Here is a 24,250-nt window from a genome sequence, read left to right as displayed (position 1 = left end):
TTTTGTGGTGAAAATAAACGCTTCCTAACTTAAAACACTAAAACTGTAAAAAAAAAAAATCATTAAAATACATATTACAAGGAATACGATCTACATAATGTAAAGTACTACTGTCTATTATTGTATGTTTAAGAGTATAAAAAGTGTTTACGAGTATGGAATGTGTTTGGTAGGGATAAATATACTTGCGGGGAAAATCAAGGTTCATGCATCTTTAAAATGTGTATGAATAATGAAAGAAAAATGTGGTCACTACGTCTTGGATTTCATGTATTGCGGGGTTGGTCCACAACACCCCCCCAATAAACAAAGGAATACATACACATTGATACGTCAAAAATGTATCAATCATACAGTACGTGAGACATCAAAGCTAGCCACCACAATCTTATTTTCTTATTTTGAGGCAAAAAAAATATGGATGTCAATGCAATGTTCCCATTTTTAATATTTTGATGATAAGAATGCAGGTGGCGTCCCCGATGAAACTTATTTTCTTTTCGTGAAGCTATCACACGTCACCAAACGCTGCACAGTTCCTATACTGTTCTTATCCTTGAGCATGAATAATAAAAACGCAACCGTATTTATATGAAGCTGGCATATAATATATTATATGTAATATATATAATTTTTTTTTCAAGTAAACATCTGGGTGAAAAAATAATACTACAGTATATGGGTACAGCGAGGATACAATTATAACAGTCAGTCAATTAAAAAATATAAACATGCACACTTATTAATGAGAATATCCATAAAATATGTATATTATATACTGTACTGTAATATGGTACAGCATAGTATCAACGTTGTTTTCTTGTGGATAAGCATTAATCACTCATGACTGAAATGTTGCTGCTCACCACGACACATTTAATTTCATTTGTAAATTTTAACAACCAAATATTGAGTAGCACGCAAAAATTCCCTTTTCTATTAAAAAAAAAGTAGATATCAAATAAAAATAGTACATAAAATAGCCAAAAATATATTGCTATGTAGCTACGGTATACAACACTGAAGAATTCATATTTAAATTCAAATGCCGTCTGTTAAAATGCTAACATGTATTTTTATGTTATAACAGTCATAGTAGTAGTAAGTGGAATAATATCAAATGAAGTAACAAAACCATGTGGACAAAAATAAAAAGAGAATCAACATCAAATTGTTCCTAAAATATTATTTTTGATATTTTGATTACTTGAAATGTATCAAAATGACACAATCCATCATAAGAGTTTTAATAATAACAGTAACAACAAAGCGGGAACAAAAGACAAATATCTGTGTACATCCAAAAAGTTGAAATGAAATATTAAGAAATGTTTTCAATTATTTCAAATATTATAGTCAATCAAGAGATATGCATTAAAAAAACAGCAAATCATGCGTCATTTGTCCAATTCACGCAAACGCAACACAACCAAAAACTGTTCAGCATTCGTTTTCATAAGACTATCTAAATATTTATCTATAAAATACGGACATTAATACGATGAACTGCGCATAATGCCAATATAAATGTGAAAACAGTCCAGTTTCATCAAATAATAATAAAAAATACAATGACTGAAAGCTTTTCCAGTTTTCACAATACCAATATGGAGCACGATATGAACCGAGTTATGAAAAATGAGATATGAAATATGAAAACGTGAGAAAGCAGCAGTAATTCACATGAGGGGCGACTCCTTTGCCATCGCCGCTGACCCCCACCCCACCCCCCACCTCTAATGAGAGCTCATCTTTCACTTGACTGACGTGCAAGGCTACACGAGACGCCGTCACCCCCCCTCCCCCCCCCCCCCAAAAAAAAAAGACGCACAACCCGTGCGGCAACAGTCACGACCCAAACACCGTGCAAGACGCTTTGCCAAACAAACGAACCAAACAAAACCAAACAAACATACCTCGTCATCATCCTCATCGTCATCATCATCACGACTGCGCAGAAGGCTCGCTTGCACGCTCCACTTTGAGCCCCAAACAAACAAACAAAGAAAAGAAAGAAACAAACAAAGTCCTCCGGCTCTGCCTGCCGTGGCCACGACACACCGAACGAAGGAAGTCAGTCAGGAGCTGAGCAGCAGCAGCAAAAAAAGAAAATGAAATTGCACATGAAGGGGGTGGGGGGGCACAAATTGTATTAGGGGATACTGTAGTTATTGTCTCCTGACAGCTCCTGTCCATTTGGGTAATTAGTCGCCGAGATGGGTCCGACTGTCACAACTGATATTTTGCACATTCCCGCATTGAACCTGACCTCACGGCGCGTGCGTGCGTACCAGGCGTTAACAGGCTCGTTGCACTCTCACATCACCAAAGTTCAGACGATTTGCCAACCGCTCACGTGCAGTTTGCTCAATGGCAGGCGACGATTTTATTACACTTAAAAAAAAACAAAAAAAAAACACAGTTATTATTAGTAGCTTGTACACGTGTAATTACCCTTGTAGCGTGATTGGTATCACGGTTATTATTGATGATAAGAATGACGATGATCGGCAAAATGAGCAGTAGCGGTGCTCATAGTAGCAATAGTATTATACATCCATTTTCTTTGCCGCTTGTCCTCACGAGGGTCGCAGGAAGTGCTGGAACATATCCCAGCTGTCAACAGGCAGGGGGCAGGGTAGACCCTGAACTGGTTGCCAGCCAATCGCAGGGCACGTTGAGACAAACAGCCACACTCGCAATCACATCTACGGACAATTTCCATCCATCAATCAACTTTCTTTGTTGCTTATCCTCACAAGGGTCGCAGAACATGATGGAGCCTATCCCAGCTGTCAACGGGCAGGAGGCGGGGTACGCCCTGAACTGGTCGCCAGCCAATCGCAGGGCACATGGAGACAAACAACCGCACTCACAATCACACCTCGGGGCAATTTAGAGTGTCCAATTAATCTTGCGTGTTTTTGGGATGTGGGAGGAAACCGGAGTGCCCGGAGAAAACCCACGCAGGCACGGATAGAACCTGCAAAGTCCACACAGGCGGGGCCATATCAAACACGGGTCCTCAGAATTGTGAGGCCAACGCTGTACCACCTGGTCCACCGTGCTGCCCCTCATTGGTTATATTAAACTGTAAATATCAAGTGCAGTAGTCATAGTTGTACTAGTAGTAATAGTTGTTGTAGCAGTCGTGATATCTTTTATTAGTATTATTATAAATTTTTCCCTTCACCAGTTGTTTCAATTTTCCTAATTTCAATTGAAAAATTAACCATGCAGCAGCCAACTTCTAATAAATACAGCAATATGGATACTAAATATCAATACTTGACTAATATCTTTTTCTATATACTGTAAAGTACATCTTTTGTAAGCACCAATGGATTGTGGGAATGCAATGATTGATATGCTCACGTGGCTTGCTGTCACTGTAAGTGTACGCAACAGGGAAAAAAAATTTATTTGCGTAAATAGTTATGATAATTCACACCTGTGTCAATACTTTCTTCAAGAAAATGCAACACACGTTAACCTTGTAGTCAAAATATATTGAGATTTTTTTTTTTTTTTTAACGTGATTTGATTTTTTTTTGAGCTGCGGGCCATGTAGAGAGTTAAGACCAGTTCCAAATACCAGTCAGCGTTGGCACAAAAGCTGCACACATCTGCCGGAAAGCATGAAAACATGAGAAAAAGCCTCCTAGAACATCTGAACTTTTTTTAGCGGGGTGACCAGAGGCATTTTAAACTGTGGCAGGTGTGTGTTCACTCCCACTGAGCACAAGTTTGAATGTGATTGGTTAATTCTGAACATCGCCACAGCCCAGTTAGAAGAGGGTGTGCACACTTTTGCAATCCCTTTATTTGATTTGTTCTTGCTTTCTTTTCTTTTCCTTTTACTTCACTTCAAAACCGATTGAGAACTGAATATATGGGTCACATTAATGATGGCAAACGTTCTAAAAAGATTTATCATAGTCGTTTTTTTCGTTGTTACATTGAGCATGAGTTCGAATGTGATTGTTAATTCTGAACATCGCCACAGCCCAGTTAGAAGAGGGTGTGCACACTTTTGCAATCCATTTATTTTAGGGTTTTTTTGTACTTCTCTTCAGAATCAATTGACAACGGGTTATATAGGTTAATGGTGGCAAACATTCGAAAAAGATTTATCAGTTGTTTTTTGTTGTCGTTGTTATCTCGCAATAACCTAGCAATTGAACAGGGTTGTGTAGACTTTTTTACCCACCATACGCAAGAGTGAGAAAATATGACAAAATATGATTCAAGCGGTCTCTTGATTTCAGTACTCCAACAAATATAGGACTAGCGATTGGATTCATTGGCAGCTTTTCCAGGCCCAAAACAAGCCCGTTTGTTCCCCGAGCTTTGAAGCACAAAAGTTCAAAATGCGACACTTTTGAGGGTCCCGCCCCCGAGTGTGCCGGACCACGGCGGTGAAATGAGCGTCGGCCAACACGTTGCGGCGAGACAGGAAGTGCGACGTGGTCGGAAGGATGTTTGGGGGAGGGCGCTAAAACAAAATGGACGTGACCTCAGTTGATTCTTGCTTTTAAAAGGCTGAACAGTGTGAAACGGGGGCTGTCTAATATTTGGGTGTGAGATCCGAATGCAATATATTAACCTCCTTTTCTTCATAATGTATTCATCCAGCAGCCCGTCTACCTCAGCGTCCTCCTCCCCTCTGCCCACGCCGGGAAGCTTTATAGTATTATTAAAGTCGGAAAGAGAGATGACGGGAAAATGCATCGAGGTTCCCTCCTGCATCCTAATATCAATAGCGACGGGGTAATAAACGCGGAGGCAGGCCTCATGCTGCCGAGGAGCCGCTATAAAACCTTACATCGTCTAATTTATGGAAGCCGACAACGGGCCGGCAAGGTGATGTTTTTTTTTTACCCTCCAGTCGGTGCTTGGGGGGGATTATTTGCTTTCGCAGTGTAAAGAAAACTTTGGGGGAACTTTTCCCAGCAGGAAAATCAACCGCTGAGAGGTCTTCAAAAATGTCAGCATGAGTTCTTCTTGTAGGGAAAACAGCAATTAGCACGTCGGACTCCCAACCACTGATCGAGCCACTCATTGGCCGCCATCTTGGTATTCTCAAAATGCGTGGAGGATAATGGTTTACAGGTTGGATTATGGTGGTGTTTTTCCTCAAAATTTGGCATGGAGAATAAAAACTGGTCATTTGAGTTTGACATTTTTTCAGTTCTGGTAACATGAATGATTTTTAATTCGATTTGGTAAGCTGAAAAAGGCAAAGTGCAAAGGAAAGACATATATAACACGGTGACTAGCAAGAAATCTTGCATATTACATCGGGCCGGATTTCTGTGACATGTTACCTTTTCCCAAAATACGCTGTGAAGCATGATCATCATAACAGAGCAAAAAAACTAAGCATTTTTTGTCATAAAAACATAAAATTTGAAGTCAGTCAGTGAGATATATTTTTGGAAAATAAGGACTCGCAATGGGAAAATACATGCTAAATGCATCGTTCATTCGTTGTTTCTTGCGACGTCCTATTTCAAACGTGTTTCCTCACAATTGAAAATTCAATTCAATTTGCAGAGTTCTGAATTATGAAATTCATAAAAAAAATTCAGAGAAAATGTGTATTTAACAATCGGCCTATAAAGGTGAAGCATGAACAGTGAACAACAACAACCGTAAACAAAACTTTGTTCAAGTGAATTAAACTCATCAGAAAAAAAAAACACTTTACAAACAAACTAACAGTGTCAAAGTAAATGTTCGTAGCTTACCTGTGGAATGTTTTCTCACAGCCACGAAACTGGCGATTAACGCTGCACAGGTCGGCATGGTGGTTTTGGGAGTATCAAGATGGCGGGTGGCAACTTCAGTTTCAGTCCTCCAAGCCGACAGGCTGTGCTGCCGGAATCGGTGATTCCCACAGACATTTATTCCAGACGGACAGTGACGGGCCAATAATAAACTTTGGCAAAAATAACAAAGGAGCCTTGATCATTTTTACAAAACCTTTAGATGTGGAATGTGCCGTAATTTCCCGTCTATAAGCCACGACTTGTTTCACACGCTTTCAACCCTCCGGTTTATGCGGTGATGTGACTAATTTGTGCATTTTTTTTCCTAATGGCCGCAAGGGGCCCCTCAGGCAGAAAAGGTGTAATATAAAGGCAGAGGAAGTGACCTGTACCCTTCCGGACCTGTTAGCGCTGGGCTAGCGTTAGTGTTAGCTCGGTGCTAGCATTAGTGTTAGCTCGGTGCTAGTGCCATTAGCGTTGAACTCTCTGTGAACCATCTTTCTTTATAAATATCTCGCATTTCAATGTGGGTTTTAATTTGGGCACTTGCAGCTTTTACACACCTGCGGCATATGTACTGTATGTATTTCCTTTACAAATGTACTAGTGAGGCTTGTAATCAGGTGCGATCTGTAGGCTGGGAATTACGGTACATTTATATAATAAGTATGAAAGCTGAATTTTGCTACCGTCTTTTTTTTTTTTTTAACCTAAAAGGATAAATGCTAGCGTGCTAATGCTAACCATGCCCAATAACTGTTTAGCAGTTAGCATCTCTAATTCTGTACACTCAATTTATACCATACTCAGTGCTAATTAAATAATTGTAACAGTGGGACGAGGCCGGTTATTCTTATTCAGGTATTCAATCGATGATGAATATGATAATTGATTTAACCCAATTTTACAGAACAATACAGAACATCTGTTTAAAAATAGCCTATGGCAAGACACGGTGTGCTAATATTTATTGGAAGCAGCCCAAGGAAAAAGTATGCAACCATTAATTAAGTGGCAAAATAGGTAAGAGTGTTTCCTCACCACTCCACATGTCAACTATAAATGAATAGCTAGATAAATAAAAAATAATAAACAACAAATGCTCGCTTTAGATTTCAACGGGGTGTCCTCACGGTGAACCGCAGCCCATCAGACTTGGCAGCGGCGCCGAGAAATAACGGCGCTTTGGCTGCCAGCGTCGCGGTCGTTAGGAATCATTAGTTTGCGGCCCGACGAGGCTCAAGCGGCCAACGGACGCAGGTGACGTTTAAACAGATTAACAGATCACTCGTGCGGGACAAAAGTGCTTAAACGCCAACTCTTGATGACACCGTGACAGAACGCGGGCGAGCTTTCGGGATGACCTTTGGCACCGGACTCCGCGTCCGTTCATTCGGTTTTATGCCGCGAATTGTTCGAGGCCGCACGGGCCCAAGAAGTGGATGAGGAGATGAGAGTGTTTGTTTTTTCACTGGCAGCGTGAAGCGACTTCAATCCAATGTTCCGGGAAACACAAAGCTCAAGATCACAAGCGTCCCCCCCTCAGATGAGTCCGCCGTAATCCCGACGTCGGACCGTCCGTCCGTCCATTTATCCCTCGCGTACTCTTTCATCCAGTCCGACCCCTCTCCTCTGCCCCCGAGTCGGCGGAGTGGGGTGGCGGGGGGCTCCGGTGGAGTCCACCTCCAAGTGTGTGCGAGGGGAAGAAGGCCCGTGAAAGCCGATTGCGTTTTAATAAAGTTTATTATCTGCGGGGGAGCTAATCCTCGAGGGTAATCTCTCCCCCTAAAGGAAAGCAGGATTACTCACTTGCTTTAATCCCAATGAAATTGTTAGGATTTAGCCTGTGCCGCACAGCAGATGGCAACAGGCTTTTTCCTTCAACGTTGTGATGATTTTAACCCCCCCCCCCCCACCTCCCACCACGCCCTCCTTTCATCACTTAACACGCTGCTTCTGCTTCTCGCGTCACGTCCGCAAAAATAACGACAACAAAGCGCGCCAAGTTCCGGACACACATTTTACTGTCACAGACAATACAGATATTAAACAACTCATCACATTCAAGACAAGCTGACCAGAAAACAAAAGTGCATTAAAAAAAAAAAAAAGTTTTCAAACTTTCCAAAATCAACACGTACATTAACACGCGTACTTCATGAATGCGGAATCTGTCTTGAAAATTCGGTACGTTGACGTCATTTGTCAGAAGCCTCAGCTGCATTTGAGTGTATGGACCCAATACTGTTTAGTTATGAAACTTAAAAAAAAAAAAAAAAAAAAAGGTCTGTTGACTGGATGTAAATTTTCAATAACATCCATCAATTTTCTTTGCCTCTCATCCTTCTTATCCTCAAGAGGGGAGTGCTGGAGCCTATCCCAGCTATCAAATGGCTGGAGGCGGGGCACACCCTGAACTGGTCGCCAGCCAATCGCAGGGCACATCGAGACAAACCGTCGCACTCACAATGACACCTATGGGCAATTTAGAGTCTCCAATTAATGTTGCACGTTTTTGGGATGTGGGAGGAAACCGATGCAGGCAAGGGGAGAACATGCAAACTCCAGACAGACGGGGCCAGGATCGAACCCGGGTCCTCAGAACTGTGAGGCCAATGCTTTCAAAAAAAATACCATACCAAAATACCAAAAAAAAAAACAAAACAAAAAAAAAAAACCCCTTTGTGTTCAAATAACGGCAAAGATTTTAAATTGAGGCTTTGGCGAAACAAGGGATGGGAAACTGTATGAGATTGTACTGGGGTACCAAATCTTGTGGCTGGTGAGCCTTTAAAACGTACAAAGTGAAATTCATAGTGGGAGTCTTCTTCCTGCAAAAAAATGAAATAAAATGCTTGCAAAACGAAGAAATACTTGCGAAATCACAGTAGAGAAGTTAGCTGTCGTAGTTCCTTTGACCTCAAATTAAGTTAAAATGTCCTTCATGGCAGAATCAGGAAAAAAAAAAAAAAAAAAAAAAAAGGTCCTCCTTCACTCCGATCACTTCCACTGATAAAAATAAACATCCACAGTCGGGTGTTTGCCGAAAAGCTCTCGAGCCAGCGGACGGCGCCACGAGCACCTTAAAGCGCGGAACCAGACCGGCGGGGAAGCCAGCGTGTGTGTGGTCTCCAGTAGGAAGCGGTTAAGTGGGGGCCGGGCTAATCTGGAACACATCTTCTTACGCTTACCTGCGACGTGGCCGGACCGCGCTTTGGATCAGGGCAGTGATACTTTGACCCGCCGCAGACGGAGGCGGGTTTTGAAGAAGAGGTACATGGCCAGGAGACACATGGACGACAGGACGTAGAGGATGACGCACAGGCTGACGTCCACTTTGGAGAAGCCGATGCTCAGCATGGACATCCAGCTGCCTCTCCTTCCCGAGCCGGCGCCTCCGCCGAAGCGGGCCGACAGTTCTCGCTTCTGCACGCGCATGGCCTCGTCGGAACCGAACTCGGGCTCCGGGCCGACCAGCCCGAGCCCGTCTCGCTCCTCCCGGTTCCTCTGCAGCGTGCGTTGTTTGACCCGACTGGAGGTGGCCACCTGCACGGCTTTGGCCTTGTGGTGCTGGTTGACAAACGAGTCCAGGTCCACGATGTCCTCCTGCGCGTCGCGCATCTTCTTCCCCACGATGCTCGGCGGCCTCCTGATGTTCTGCCGCTTGGTTTCCCCTCGGGCCCAGGGTGTGGGTTCGAAGGTCTTCCCTCCCGCCGCCGCTCCTCCGTCCCTCACGGCTTCCTCCTCTTCATCTCCCACTGCTTCGTCTTCCTCCTCCTCCTCCTCTTCCACAACAGCTTGTGTCGGAGGAGGAAGATTGTGAGGGCTCGTGATTTCTCTGGCTTCTCTTCCGACCCGCTTCTGAGCCTCCAAAATTTGCTGCAGTTTAACCTTCTGCTTGGCCAGAACCTCACTTTCGTCTTCCAGGTAGTCTGAAGGGAAAATTGAGAAAATTGAAAAAAAAAAAAAAAAATTGAAATTTTGGAACACTATTTGCTGTAGAAAAGTAAAGGGAACGACACGTTTAAGTTTTCATTTAACTTTATAAGGCGTGCTGCGGAGCTCGGAAGCTTCCCAGAAACCTTGATAAAATTTTGAAACAATCATTTAAAGAAACTAAAAAGTTGAAAATATGAAAAGCTGTTTAATAAACATGCTTAAAGGCATTCAAAAAAAAAAGTGTGAGCTTTATATTATTCAAAATGTTAACCTCAGTATTTTCCCCTTTTACAACAAATGAATAAGAGCTCCAAATATTGGTTATCGGCCTCCATAACAAACTAATAATCGTTATCACCTCTGAAAAAAAAAAAAGGTATTGGTCCGGTTCTACTTCTCACTTAATCCACAGCTGTAAATCTTTCAGGAAGGCATGTCCCCTGGGGGAGGTCGCAATTAGGTTGCCCGCTGCGGCTGGTAAATGACCCTCCTTAATAGAGCTCGTGCATGTGACGTCACCATTTTCACGACGCCATGTTGCAGGTCAAAAAGAGCTGCTCGACAGTGTGGGGGACATCGAACCGGAGCAGAATATTCACAATGCCCGAGACTTGTTGTGCTGTTGGTTGTCACAACAGACGAGACAGAAATTCAAAGAGGTCATTCTATGGAATACCAGCTGAAAAGATGAGAAAAGGTCGATGAATTTCGGCAATTAATGCCCAACCAAAATACACACGATTGTGTAGCGATCACTTCATTTCAGGGAGGAATTATTCTTCTCAATCTCAAATTCCCAAGAAGTATTTAAAATGTCAAGTTGGCTCATTTGAGAACAATGTGTTTAAAAAATAATAATAAAAAAAAATTCTTAAATGAGTCTACTGCGGATTTAACAAATGAAAGAAAACCGTCGGTCGCAGTGATATTTACGTAGGTTTACCTGTGGCCGCAACGCGCTTCCGTGTACAGGGGCTGAAGCCCATCCAAGCGGTTTATTTTCTTTTCTTTTTTTAAATACGCAGGAGGAGGAGCCCTCTCCCAGTCCTCCCCCCGCCAATCATGATTAATGAATGCAAGTTTGTGTAAAACCGGGGGTCATTTATTTAAATATTGGAATTTGTATTGAAAAAAATCCGAGTGACTCCATCGCTATGTGGGATTTATTTTTGATTGAGAACAGATCCAGCAACGAAGCATTTGTATGTGTCCGGACTTTACTACGCTTTCAAACTCTTCCGTGTAAATCTCGACGACTTACTCACCAGATCCACGTGGAGATCCAGTTGTCCAAAACAAGCGGAAGCGGGTTAGCAGTCCGCTTTCTTATCGGCGAAAACATCGACTTCGGCATTAAATGCGGGTCCTCAGTGCCAAGTGTCTCTCATTTTTCCACGTACCTTCATTTATTATCGCCTTCAAAATGTTTAACGGTATCGGACAAAACTCTGGGCGTCGTGCTATAAGATGTATTTTCGTGCCGTCTCTAACCGACTTAGCGTTGAAGAATGCTTTGCTAGACCGTCAATTTGGCCAGTCATGTGACTTCGGTGACATAGATGCACGAGCTCTTTAGCCACCGGTCTGGTGGCAAAACAGCTCGTTTATGGGCCACTCTTCAACTCAAGATATGAACAGTCTTCTGGAACGCGACTTCTTTGTAAGTAGGGACCATTTGTATACTCGTCAAGCGCAATTGAAAAAGACAAGACAGCGGATCTCATAACGCACCTGTGAGGATCTGCTCGGCAGAGTAGAAGTTCTGAAGGAAGAGCAGAACCTGCTGGTTGTTCCATTTGTGGTCCCCGTTGTCCTTTACTGTGTGACAAGCCGGGCACAGGTCAGGCGGAGGCCATTGGACCTTTGGGAAGTTGGGGTCCTCGCTCAAAGCCCCTAGAAAGCAGGAACAAGCTGGTTTCATAAACGGAACATCGGATGTGTGTCCTTAATAATCACAAACGCCGTCCAACAATCGCAAGGTCGCACGGAGTTCCTGCACGCTGTCGTGCTGGCATGTTCGATTTGAGAACACGGGTGCTTCGAGGCCTGGATGCAATCTGTGTTGAAGCCATTTCATCTTGTCACAGCCGCCATAAATCTTTGTGCCAATATATGCATATGTGCATGGGGGTCTTTTAAGAGTGTGTATGTAAATCATCTGTCTGTGTTTGTGTGCATGTAATCTATGGATTGCTACTGTTGTGTGTGTGTGTCTAACAATGATGGGTGGGCTTCGGGGATGTCCCAGTGGGACGGGCGGTGAAATAATAGATGTGACCGAAGTGGACAGCTTCCCCGGTCCTGTGCGCACACACGCACACACACAAGCCTTGTCGTGAGCCGGGAGACCACCTGTCTGGTCCCTTCGCAGCTCTTTGAAAGCGAAGTCCAATCTTCAAATTGAACATGAGAGGAACAGAAAGCCTCGGACCGGACTTTCGCAACTAATGAATTCAAACGTCTTCTTTTAGCATCTTTTCGTTTATCTGGCTGTTAGCCACACCATCACCCACAAAATATAATTCATATAAAAACTGTTGTAATAGCAACAATTCAGCATAATTAAATAAATACATAAACTGCATGACTCGGGTGGTCCGTAAGTAACGACAAGAGCGACGCTATATCCCGTCCAGCTCTCTCGTACTCTTTATTCGATGTAATTGTAGTGGTGAGCAACGTTCCCTCTAATTTTTGACGTGAACACGCTAAGCCCTTGAGCGCCCCCTTCGACCACCGCGAGCAACATCAGGCGTGTGCACTGCGGTCGGGTCGGTGTCATCCACTGAAGTCAGATGCCTCGTTAAAAGATTCAGATTACAGCATTTACATTACCATAAAAAAATTTTAAGAGCAATTTTGTGTTTTTGCAAACTTGCAATGAAAATGTCAACGAACAAACAAACAAACAAAAAAAAACATTGCTAACCAAACCAAGCCAACAATGAACAGTAAATTTGAAATGTCCCCTCCAACTTTTGTTTCATTTATTTATTTTTAACCCACAATGATATCCCCGTCTGTTTTTCTTGGTGTAAAACTGAATTATTGCTTGTAGAATATCTTTAGTAATGCATTATGAAAGCTGAATGATGCAACCAAACAGTTTTAAGGTTAATGTTATGATGTCTGCTATTTAAAAAAAAAAAAAAAACCAATTAGCTTTTTGTGCACTGTATTGTCTGGGCTTTCATCCTCTACCAGGCTGCGCCAAGGTGGAATTCTAACATTATACACCATCTCATCCTGTACTTTTTACTTTGGCTTCAGACCAGACCTTTTTTACTCAAAAATCTCATCCAGTTTCACCACTTTTTCCTCCATTACTATTATTCATATACTCCGACATTCATTACAGCAACATCACTTCTTTCTTTTTTTAATTTTATCCATTACTATCGAGAGTAAACATAAGCAGCATGTCTAACTCGACTTTGCTCCACGTTGCCCAGACTGTTTCTAACTAAAGCACCTGTGTGTGGGTGGTGTTTGTAATTATGAGTGTGCCCCTTTAAGAGCCGGAGGTGGGCGGCATCAGGTAAACAAGGAAGTAGAGTGTGTGGCATGGTGTGGCACCGTGTTAAAAAAAAAAAAAAAAAGTCAGCCTGTGGTCCACTGCGCTGGATCGGTTTTAATGTGGGCTGAGTGTGCGCCACAAGTGCGCAATTGCGCAGCTTAGAGGGAACACTGGTGGTGAGGCAATTTTGCCAGTGCGAGTTTGACGCACGTACCTCGGGTCACAAATTTCCAAATTTCGATAACGCTGCTTTTGCGTCGTAAAAAAAAAAAAAAGTTGGAGTGGAGTTTGTTTTTGCCTTGCGGTGGAAGCAAAACAATGTCAAACTGATTCCGTTTCTTAGCAGGAATTAAACTTGTGAGTTGCCTTTTTGAAAAATAGTTGGCAAAGTTGTCTAAAAAGAGAGAGAGAGAGAGAGAGAGAGAGAGAGAGAGAGAAAGAGAGAGCACACAGTAGCTCTGTCATTTTACAGCACCATCAATTTCCTCTCACCACCCCCGTTGTCCCACACTCCCTTACTTCTGTTGCTCGGTGTGAATCTCAATCATATGCATATGTGTATGGACTCTGCATACGCTGCTTTACATAAAGGATACATTAATTTTGCTCCATCCTGGACATGCTGCAGAGTGTGAGCCCATAAGAGGTTGGTGTGTGTGTGTGTGTGTTGCTTTTATACATTTACAGGAACACACACATGCACACTCCTCTCATTTATTCTAATCAGATTGCCAGTTTTGTGGCCAGGGTGACTTTAGCCATAGTAGCCATATTAAGATTGCCACCATGGCCCGTCGCTGGCATGTCCTCACCGCGAGCGCATGCATATTCATCAGGTATAAATAAGTATTATTCAGTCTGTCAAACCGGCCTCCTCAGCGCTGACTCTTTTTAAGTGAGGCTCACCCACGGCGAACGGCGACATCCGGCCCTCGTGGTGAAGAAAGCTGACGTCAAAGAGGGGAGGGAGGTTGGGGGAGAGAGAGCGAGAGGGATGTAGACAGATGCAATGTGAAATGAAACTGGGAAAAAGTACTGAACACATGAAGAAACAGTGGTGTGAAAAGGTACGGAAAGCCAAGGCAACACCTAAAGACAAATCCAGGCCCCGTGTGAGTGAAAATGAGCTGAATTCTTCTTCTTCTTTTTTTCTTTTCGGCCTGTCCCGTTAGGGGTCGCCACAGCGTGTCATCTTAGATGAACGCATATTTGTTTGGCAGTTTTACGCTGGATGCCCTTCCTGACGCAACCCCTCTGCATTTAGCCGGAGGGAGAAGCTTACAGCACCTGGCATTCCCAGGTAGTCTCCCATCCAAATACTAACCAGGGTTAAACCCGCTTAGCTTGCGAGATCTGACGAGATCGGGCGTTCTCAGGGTAGCATGGCCGTAAGCCTAAAAATAAGATGAACATCAGTCGTAATTGATGGCCTACAAAGTGTGAGTCAAGACAGATCTCATGATGGGTAAGAGCAAAGGGCCACCGCAAGACCATCAGAAAGTAATTGCTGCAAACTCCCTGCGGCCCTTGTGAGGATCAGCAGCTTGGACAATGGCAATGGGCATAATGATGACATTGGTTACAGCCGCATATCTATCTTTTGAATGTTCCAATGAGCACAGTTAGGGCTATAATACATAAGCGGAAAGCCAATCATATACCACCTTCAATTTGCCTTGAGCAAATTTCTAGTCCTGTGGAGTGTTTCAAAAAGATCCTGAAATTAAAGTTTGCTGAACAACATTTGGACCAACCAGTCAAACTGAGAGAATACAGTCTGGTCTAATGAGAGCAAAATGGAACTATTTCGATGGCATAAGACACAAAATGTTTGGTGAATTGCCACCGCACATCATCCTAAAAACAGCATACAAACAGTAAAGTTCGGAGCCAGGAACATCACGGTGTGGGGGTGCTTTTCAACAAATGGTACAGGTAAACTTCACATTACAGAGAGTCCTCGGGTTAAGACTGTCTCGACCTAAAACATTTTGACTTTACAACGCCTGTCCCCGGTCCGCCATATTGTCTGGCTAATGCTTATTCGTGCTTGTGCGCCGGAAGTATCTTTGCATTTTTTGCCCTCCTTTTTAGACGTTATCACCCCAAAGAAGAAAGCTGCGTCTTTTAGCAATGCTTCTTCAGCCAAAAGAAAATCCATTAGCATGGAAATGAAGCCCCACAATCATAAAATTATTGGAGAAAGGAGAGACACCAACACCACCAGGGCTTCAGTCGGTCGACCGTGGTGACAATTATTAAAGACAAAGGCCGTATTTTAGCGCATGTGAAGGGTTCCGTTCCTATGTCGGATACAATGATCACAAAACGAGGTTCTTTGATATTTGTCGAGATAGAGAGGATTGAGGACCAGATTCCTTCGCAATACCTCAACACAGCCTCCCCTTCTTCTTCATCCACCTCTCAGCAGTATTGCTAAGTACATCATCTTGTTTATTTCAATGTATTTGTTTTTATACAAAGTATTTTGATGTAAATTCTGACTTTAATGGTGGAATCCGACTTAAGTCGAAATTCAAGTTAAGTCGCAACTGTTGGGACGGAGCTCAGTCGTAGACCGAGGACTCCCTGTATTATTCAGCAAGCATGAATGAGGAAATGTAGAGAGACATTCTTGTCCAAAATCTGCTGCCATCTACTTCAATGAAGAAATTGTGACATGTTAAATGTTTATTTCCGTTGCTGTGTGTGCATATCAAGTTTCAGCACCACACCAGCAGTCCAGCGCAGATACACGTCTCCCTCTCAGCCTGTTGACAAGCGGCAACAGGACCGAGCTGCCGCCGCTGTTAATGCAGCCTGCGCGCGAGGCGGCGTTCGAGGGCCCAAGGGTCTCTTTGTTGCCAGCTAAATTAATTGTACGGCCGCTTTACAAATAGCTCCTCTTTCATGCGTGGCCGCTTCTGAAAGCCTGAACACGGCGGCTGACTGAACAGCTACACTTTGGGTTTAAAAAAAATGAAAAAAAAGCAGAGCAGAGCAGAGCAGGGATTGTGTGGGTGAGAGCAGAACGGAATGTACGCTGTCCCTTTCCTTTAGAGTAACCACACTGATCCCCAGTGGAAACAACCTCTACTACGGCAACGCCCCCCCCCCTTTTCCCCCAGTGCATGCCACAACCTTTGTGTGTGTGTGTGCGGGGTGGACTGGAGGATGGGAGGATTGCGCGGCTTGGTGCTCGTGTCATGGTGTTTGCCACCTGCTGTCGCACAGTACCTTGGGAATTGTGTGTATGTGCAGGAAAAGAGGCCTGGTTCCTGGGGGAGTCATCCTGTTTGGGGTGCTGCGCTATCAGATGTCAAGCAGAGGTTATGAGTCCCAGGAGAAGAAGGGGAGGGATGTGGGGGGGGGGGGGGGGGCACTACTGGCAACAGAAGGATGGACAAGACACATGAGAAGTGGGATGATGGATTGAGGCGGTGCGCCGTGGTCTGGGAGGTCTGAATAATGTTGGAGTGTCTGGGGCGTGGACACACGCAGAGGCGGGTGCCCCGCTGGCCCCCGCTGTTTAGGACACAAGCTGTCCGAGTGATAGAAGAGGGGGGCGGTCTGCGTAAACAAAAGCCAGTGATTTAACAAAGTGGGCTGTTAATGACAGCACCGAAACAAAGAGGAGGGGAAGATTGTTTTACTCTTTTAAGAGTAATATACTTGGGTCGTACAGTCAATCAAGAATGGAAAGTATTTTCATACTACAGTGATGGACCCATGTCTGCAGAAATTATTTATTTATTTTTTTTTTAAAGCCTTTCCTTTGCTTGCAAAAGCAACAGGTGACACTAAAATCCTTTTTAGCCAATGAGAAACGTGAAGAAAGTCACTTCTGGAAAATAACAAATCAACAGCAAATTGAGAAAACTGTACAAGCGCCGGTGGAGTGGATTAAATAGTTACGAGTTACCAAAAAAAAAAAAATACCTCAACACTCCTGTTTGACATCACAAAGGAGAAAAGAACAAACAAGTGATATTTAAAAAGGGGTTTAAGTGATTAAAAGCAAAGGACAAACATCCAAAACATTAAATTGGGAAAAATAAATCAAAATACTAATGTCTATGTGTCTATGAAATATATAATGGGTATAAAAGGTATTAACTTCATGATTGTGATCCTTCAAAATCCCCACTATGATGACCTATTATGGTTCCTTAAAATTGTGAGAAAGCGGATGTTTATGGGTGCAAGAGAGAAGAGGGGCGGGGCGAAATAAATGAGTAGGACAGACAAATGAGGAAATGGGCAAGCGGTAGTGACGCTGTATGAAGACAGGACAGTCGGACTGGAGGTTGGCCGGAGAGAAAATGGGTGACAGAGAGCGATGATGCGCAAAGTGGTGGGAGGCGCGCGGGTTACAAGACGTGGGTGACAGCTGGTGTCTGATCTGAGGATCCGTCCCCTCCGCCGCCCGGCACCGTCTCAAGTCGTATTAACACCACCCACCGACTGTGAGAGGTGGCCGGAGCCCAAATCTTCTCCAGAAACTCAGTGAGGTAAAGGTGAATGTCGGTGGAGGGAGGGCATATACGTTAAGTGGACAACTATACAATATTTAACATGATGGATGGGATATGACAAAGTATTTGTAATATTAACCAAGAATTAGTCAGTCCATAAATGGCTGAGGTACTACCCGGAGGAAAGGAGTTATTTTGTAATCATTGGCAGTGATGTTTGGGGTCCTTCAAGGGACAGTTCTTGGGACACCTCCAGTTATATGCTACCATTGGGTCATATTCTTCAGAACCTTAATGTTGACAATGATGGAGACACAGATGATTCAATGTTACATCAGGCAGTGTCTCCAGGTGAATAGTTCAATTGAGGGGTTGTGTTACCATCTAAAACAAAACTTGAGATACTTGTTTTTGGCAATAAAATAAAGAGGATTGTTGTTAGTCAATACCTGGCGTCACTCTCTTTAAAAACCAAAGACCGAGTCCAAAACCTTGGTGTACTGATATGTTCCGAGCTGACTTTCAATAGTTATATCCAATCAATTGTGAAGTGAAGGCCTGCATGTGCCAAGCAGAGCACGAGAAGTTCATCCGTACTGTCATCACAATTAGAGTTGACTATTGTAATGGTCTTCTGACTGGACTCCCCAAAGCTGCATTAAACAGTTGCAGCTCATTCAGAACAATGAAGCTCAGATTCTGACCAGAACAAAGAGTTCATGAACAAATCCCTCCAATTCTTAAGTCTACACGCCTACTCCCAGTCAGCTTTAGAATAGACTTTAAAGTTCTGGAACTGGTATAAATACCAGGCTCAAGTATAAATGTTTTGAAGTCAAGGTTAAAAACGTGTTTTTTATCCTTTTGTTTTTTAAAGCATTTCCACATACTATTAATATTTCTTGCGCTGTATGCTGTTATAATTGTATTTTTCTCTGTTTAAAATGTTTACAAGCATTTTTTTCCGTTTTAAAATGTTTTTTAATCATGCAAACCACACAGAGTTACCTTGTGTAGGAAATGCGTTATATAAACAAATTAGCTTTGATTCATTTCAAACCAATTACAAAAATAGAGAATAAAACATTCATGAGAAAAATATGTTCTCGCTATTCTTCAAGCACAATTTAATGAAGCATACAACAATGTCATGGGACTAGAATCATGTCAGTATGGAATTTGAGGATGGATTTTCTTTTCATGGATGTAAATATATCTCATTAACTCATAAGAAATATAAACCGATGTGCAAGTTCATTTTTTCAATGTCTGTATAATGATGATATAATGGCTGCGATGACTATGGTTAACAAATTCAACATGTACACATGATGCTGCACCTCTTACCTGCTATTCTGTTGTTGACATGATTGTGTCGGGACCAAAGCCAGAGGATGGCTTCAGAAAAGGACTTCACCTCCATCAGGCTCTCCTTGGCCATGTTCTCGAAGTGCTCAGCGCACGGCCTGCAGCCGAAGAAGTTGTGGACGTAACCTGTCATCGCGCTCAGCACCTCCTTGGGATCTGGATGGGAAACAGTCATCAGTATTGCACAAAAAACCTAGAAATACAATCACTTTGATCAATTGTTACGAACACGTAGATCACAAACTGAAGCAAAATTTTCAACAAATCTGAAGTTGTTTGGTTAAATGATGAAAACGAGTCAAAGATAGCTCGCTAAGCACAGGTGCGGAACAATTTAATACAGTGCTGAGCTTTCCCCTGGTAGTTCCCGAGCAACTGGGAACACAAGGAGGGAGGACGAAATACTGCTTGCATGGATAGACATGCAGTCCAGCTGGCAGGTCCTCCAGCTTCATGGTCCGATGTGCCTGAGACCATTTTCACACTGAAGCAGATTTGATGACGTCACCAACAAGCATTCTCACAATTGGTTGGTAGAGCTCGAATTGATACCGTAGGAAAAAAAATTACATCTGCTGCACAGGTGTCAAATTCAAGGCCTGGGGGCCAGATCTGGCCCGTCACATGATTTCATGTGGCCCGCGAAGCCAAATTTATTGTCAATTTCCATGATTCTTGTAAAAATCTGTACCAAAATTTCAAATTGTCATATATCATAAATGACAAAGTTGAGGTATTACAAGCATTTTTGTGTCACCAAATGTGAATATTTGAAAAACACATTACCCTTGATTTCTGATTCCAAAACTAGTTCATAAATTGATGATGTAAATATGATAAGATGACTAAATATTTCTGTTCCACAGTCATAACAGCCATCTGAGGGAAACTAGAACAACAATGTGGCCCGTGAGAAAAATGAGTATGACCCCCCTGGTCTACGACATAAAGTACAGTACCATCCAAACTGTACCTCTAATTTATGGTATTGGGATATATAAGATTTGAGGTACACTCTATCTGGGGATTGTTGTGATATTCACACTGTGTATTTCAATTTCTAGCACCGTAATTTCCGGCCTATAAACCGCGACTTTTTTCACACGGTTTCAACTCTGCGGTTTATGCGGTGATGCGGCTGATTTGTGCATTTTTTTCTAACGACCGCAAGGGGGCACTCGAGAATAGGTAAGGGTGAAACCGCTGGAATTTATGTGCCGACGAAGTGACTTTTACCGGTCCGGCCCTGACAGCCCTGCGCTAACGCGTTACTGCCATCTCAGTGATTTTTACCAGTGTGTGTTTTTTAACCGGCCCTGTTAGCCTTAGCGCCGCGTTAGCATGAAACTCTTTCTGTGTGCCGTCTTTCTTTGTAAATATCTAATGGGTTTCAATGTGGGCACTTGCGGCTTTTACACAGCTGCGGCTTGTGTATGTACCAAATGGCATTTCCTTTACAAATGTACTGGGCAAGGCTTATAACCAGGTGCGCTCTGTAGGCCGGGAATTACGGTACATAAATGGCAAACTTGTGCTGCAGATTTCTGGATTCCCACACTTATATGGGCCAGGAGTCACCGAGAGCTGGGTTAACCCCATATTGAAATAAATAATCATTATCCAATCTGGAGATTAAAAAAAGTTAACCCTCTGTGTGAATGGTGGACACGTCGTCGTCTCAGGAGCTCGGTAGTCCGCAAACATATTTTTCCGGCAGCAGTTTGCTTTTGTTGTTGGCTTAGCGGACCTTCTGGGTAATAAAAAGCACGGCTGCTCGGAGTGTGTGTCAGGACAATAGCACGACCTTGCGCCGGCCTTCACACCTGTAGTACTGCATTCAGTGTGTGAGTTCATGCGTGAGGTTTATATCGTGATCATGGGTAGTACTTCATGTGTCCGTTATCCGTCCTGTGAGATGTTGGCCTGTGGGGTACCAGATGGATGCCCCTTTTCGGCTGGTCCATCTGCAGGTCACATGATGGTCCATAAACCCGAGGATTAAAACCTGTGTGTGTGAGTGTGTATGCATTGAAGAGCGAGATTAACATCCCTGCTAGAAGTGGAGCCTCCAGTCATCTGCCTTGTTTTATTATCGACTCACATACCACTAATCTAACGTAATCTCTTTTCACACACTCACAATTAGGTTCAGTGCAACTTTTGTGACCAAAAGTCAAGTTATAGGTTTGGATGTACCGTAATTCCCAGCCTACAGAGCGCACCTGGTTATAAGCCTCGCCCGGTAAATTTGTAAAGGAAATACCATTTGGTACATACACAAGCCGCAGCTGTGTAAAAGCCGCAAGTGCCCACATTGAAACATGAGATATTTACAAAGAAAGACGGTACACAGAGTTTAACGCTAGTGCTGCCGTGCTAATGCTAATGCCGTCGCGCTAATGCTAGCGGTGCCGTGGTTAATCCTAGCGCCACAGTGCTAATACTAGTGCCATTGCGGTAACAGGGCCGGTTAGAAAAAACATACCAGTAAAAATCACTGAGACACGACAGTAACATGCTAGCGCAGCGCTAACAGGACCGGACCGGTAAAAGTCACTTCCTCGGCACATATATTCCACCGGTCTCACCCTTACCTTTACCGCTCGAGTGCCCCCTTGCGGTCGTTAGGAAAAATGCACAAATTAGCCGCATCACCCCATAAACCACAAGGTTTAAAACGTGTGGAAAAAAAAGTTGCAGCTTATAGGCTGGAAATTACGGTAATTGCAACTTGTCTGAATTCTAATTGTCTATGTATTGAATAATTTAATGTTAACACCCAAAAATTCCTGTACAGTTGAAAACTCTTCCTAACACTAGCACTGCCGTGCTAACGCTGACGCTAGCACCGTTACGCTAACGCTAGCGCCATGCTAACAGGGCCGGACCGGTAAAAGTCGCTTCCTCAGCACATATATTCCACCGGTCTCACTCTTACCTTTTCCGCTCGAGGGCTCCCTTGTGGCCGTTAGAAAAAATGCACAAATTAACCGCATCACCGCATAAACCGCAGGGTTGAAAGCGTGTGAAAAAAGTCCCCGCTTATAGGCCGGAAATTACGGTGTTTGTGTGTGCTTGCATGCAAAGGGAAGAGAAACTAATTTGTGGACAAAGTCGCACGGCACAGAGATATTTTCCGCCCCTTCCCCCCACTTGTGAACTTGAAACGGCCCTCAGTAACACAAAGTATCCATGCGTTGTGTGCACCTGAGCCTCCAGATTTCTTGGCCTGGACTGTAAGAAGGTGGAAGAGAGTCCACACGCCACACGGATAACGTCTGAGGTGGGGTTGTGAGCCCTGGCAACCCACCCACCTCACCCCCTCGGGCAAGGCGGTATCTGGAGCCTGAGAGGGGGAAGAAAACGTACAAGTGAGATTTTCCATTTTAAAAAGGAGCGCAGTTTTGCTTGCCCTCTCCCCACATCTTCAAACCTGCACAATTTAATGAAGGCTACTGCGTTAGTTTTCGTGATCAATGAGAAGTCAATCTCAGGTTAATGGCTTGGCCATGCGCTAATGAACACCGGCAGCCCAGACATCCAACCACGGGCCATTGCCGATTCTGACAACATATTTCCTCTGACACAAAGTCGTTTCTCTCGCCACCCTCTATTGCCATCACCGATGTGATTGACAGGGTTACTCACATGTCAATAGTAAAGATTTTGGGGTGTGCACGGAGTCCATTTCCTGGGAAGTGAAGTCAATTCATACGTTCTCATCGATTCATTGATCCATTGATCGGGCCGGCTAAAAGCCAATGATGTGAGTAAGTGACTCTTTTCAATTTGCAAGAGCGCTGGCCACTGGAGGTATGCAGGCTTCATTCCAAACAACAGGGCCTTTGTACATCATGAAACGTCTAATCATGCGGCACATTATTAGGAACGCCAACATAATGACATTCACTAAAATGTTTGAACCAAAGATCAGCTTTGAGTGACCTTGAAAAAAAGAGGGATTCATTCTTTATGCCAACCATAAACGGCGTGATCTGAAAGGTTACGTTTTGACTGACATTATCTGGCCAGTTCGTGCCCCTGTTATCAGAACCATTTTAAGAGTGGTGCCACACGAGCAATGAACAACCCATTCCATTTTGGTGCAGATCCAGAAAAAGGTGTGGATTGAGGAATTAATTTACACTATTTACCATTAAAGTCATCTTACACTGAAGTCAAGCTGGTCAGACCAGGCAAATAGAGCCGTCGTGAAATAAGTTCACAGTTAGTATCGATTTAAATGTGCATTACTGCGATCTAAGTGAGTGGAGTGGAATTTTTGTTTCTCCCCACTGCCAACTACACCCACAATAATGCCCGTTATTATATCATTACCGCTCTGACGGGTTACTTATATTGTAAGGCAAAAACTTTCTAAAAACTTTTTTCCACACACGTTCAACCCTGCGGTTTATGCGGCGATGCGGCTGATTTGTGCATTTTTTTTTTTTTTTTTTTAACGGCCGCAAGGGGGGAACTCGAGTGGAAAAGGTAACAATGAGACGGCTGGAATATTTGTGCAGAGGAAGTGACTTTTACCGGCCCTGTTAGCGCTGCGCCAGTGTTAGCACTGTGCTAGCGTGTTGGTGCTGTGTTACTGGCGTGTCTAAGTGATATTTACCGGTAAGTTTTATTTTAACCGGCCCTGTTAATGTTAGCACCACGCTAACACTAGCGCTAAACTCTTTCTGTGTACTGTCTTTCTTTGTAAATGTTTTAATGCAGGTTTCAGTGTGGGCACTTGCGGCTTTTACACGGCTACGGCGTATGTATGTACCAAATGGTATTTCCTTTACAAATGTACTCGGTGAGCTCTGTAGGCTGGGAATTACAGTACATGATCTCATTAAATAGTGTGGGTGGACAAAAATGTTAGATTTCTCCAGATCATATTCTCCCCATTATTAATTCACCTTAAAGATGTTTCTTTTTACCGTTTTGTCAAAACTCACCTGTGCAGAATTTTCTAGGATCTCACTCAACGCTTGATATGAAACTTGGTCACCAGTCTGGTCTTGTAGCCACGAACTGAGAGACTTCAACAGGTTCATCAGGATGGGTCGGCCAGGGAAGTACTGTCGAAAAAACAGCGAATACAATATGTGTTCAATTACGTCCAACAGGACGGGGTGTCGGGAGAGTTACAACAGAATTTCAAGGCTAAGGATTTCGAAAAT

General features: G+C 43.5%; 1 protein-coding gene and 1 pseudogene across 1 annotated transcript in view; both read right to left on the bottom strand.

Annotated features, from left to right (window-relative positions):
• Positions 1–7,776: 7,776 nt before the first annotated feature.
• The window catches only part of qsox1 (quiescin Q6 sulfhydryl oxidase 1), a 37,450-nt gene continuing 20,976 nt past the window's right edge, over positions 7,777–24,250 (bottom strand). Inside the window, exons 9-13 of the mRNA XM_061825933.1 lie at positions 24,026–24,148; positions 22,278–22,416; positions 19,050–19,226; positions 11,442–11,603; positions 7,777–9,703 (exon numbers count right to left, since the gene is read on the bottom strand). Of these exons, the coding sequence (XP_061681917.1) occupies positions 8,991–9,703; positions 11,442–11,603; positions 19,050–19,226; positions 22,278–22,416; positions 24,026–24,148 (1,314 nt within the window). The 3' untranslated portion in view covers positions 7,777–8,990. The remainder of the gene's footprint in view (positions 9,704–11,441; positions 11,604–19,049; positions 19,227–22,277; positions 22,417–24,025; positions 24,149–24,250) is intronic.
• LOC133504157 (5S ribosomal RNA) lies at positions 14,503–14,621 on the bottom strand (annotated as a pseudogene).

This window comes from Syngnathoides biaculeatus, chromosome 7 (genome assembly GCF_019802595.1).
Source record: "Syngnathoides biaculeatus isolate LvHL_M chromosome 7, ASM1980259v1, whole genome shotgun sequence".
In the NCBI taxonomy this organism is placed as follows: Eukaryota; Metazoa; Chordata; class Actinopteri; order Syngnathiformes; family Syngnathidae; genus Syngnathoides; species Syngnathoides biaculeatus.
The sequence above is the reverse complement of the archived record's forward strand: the minus strand, read 5'-3'. Positions and strand labels throughout refer to the sequence as shown.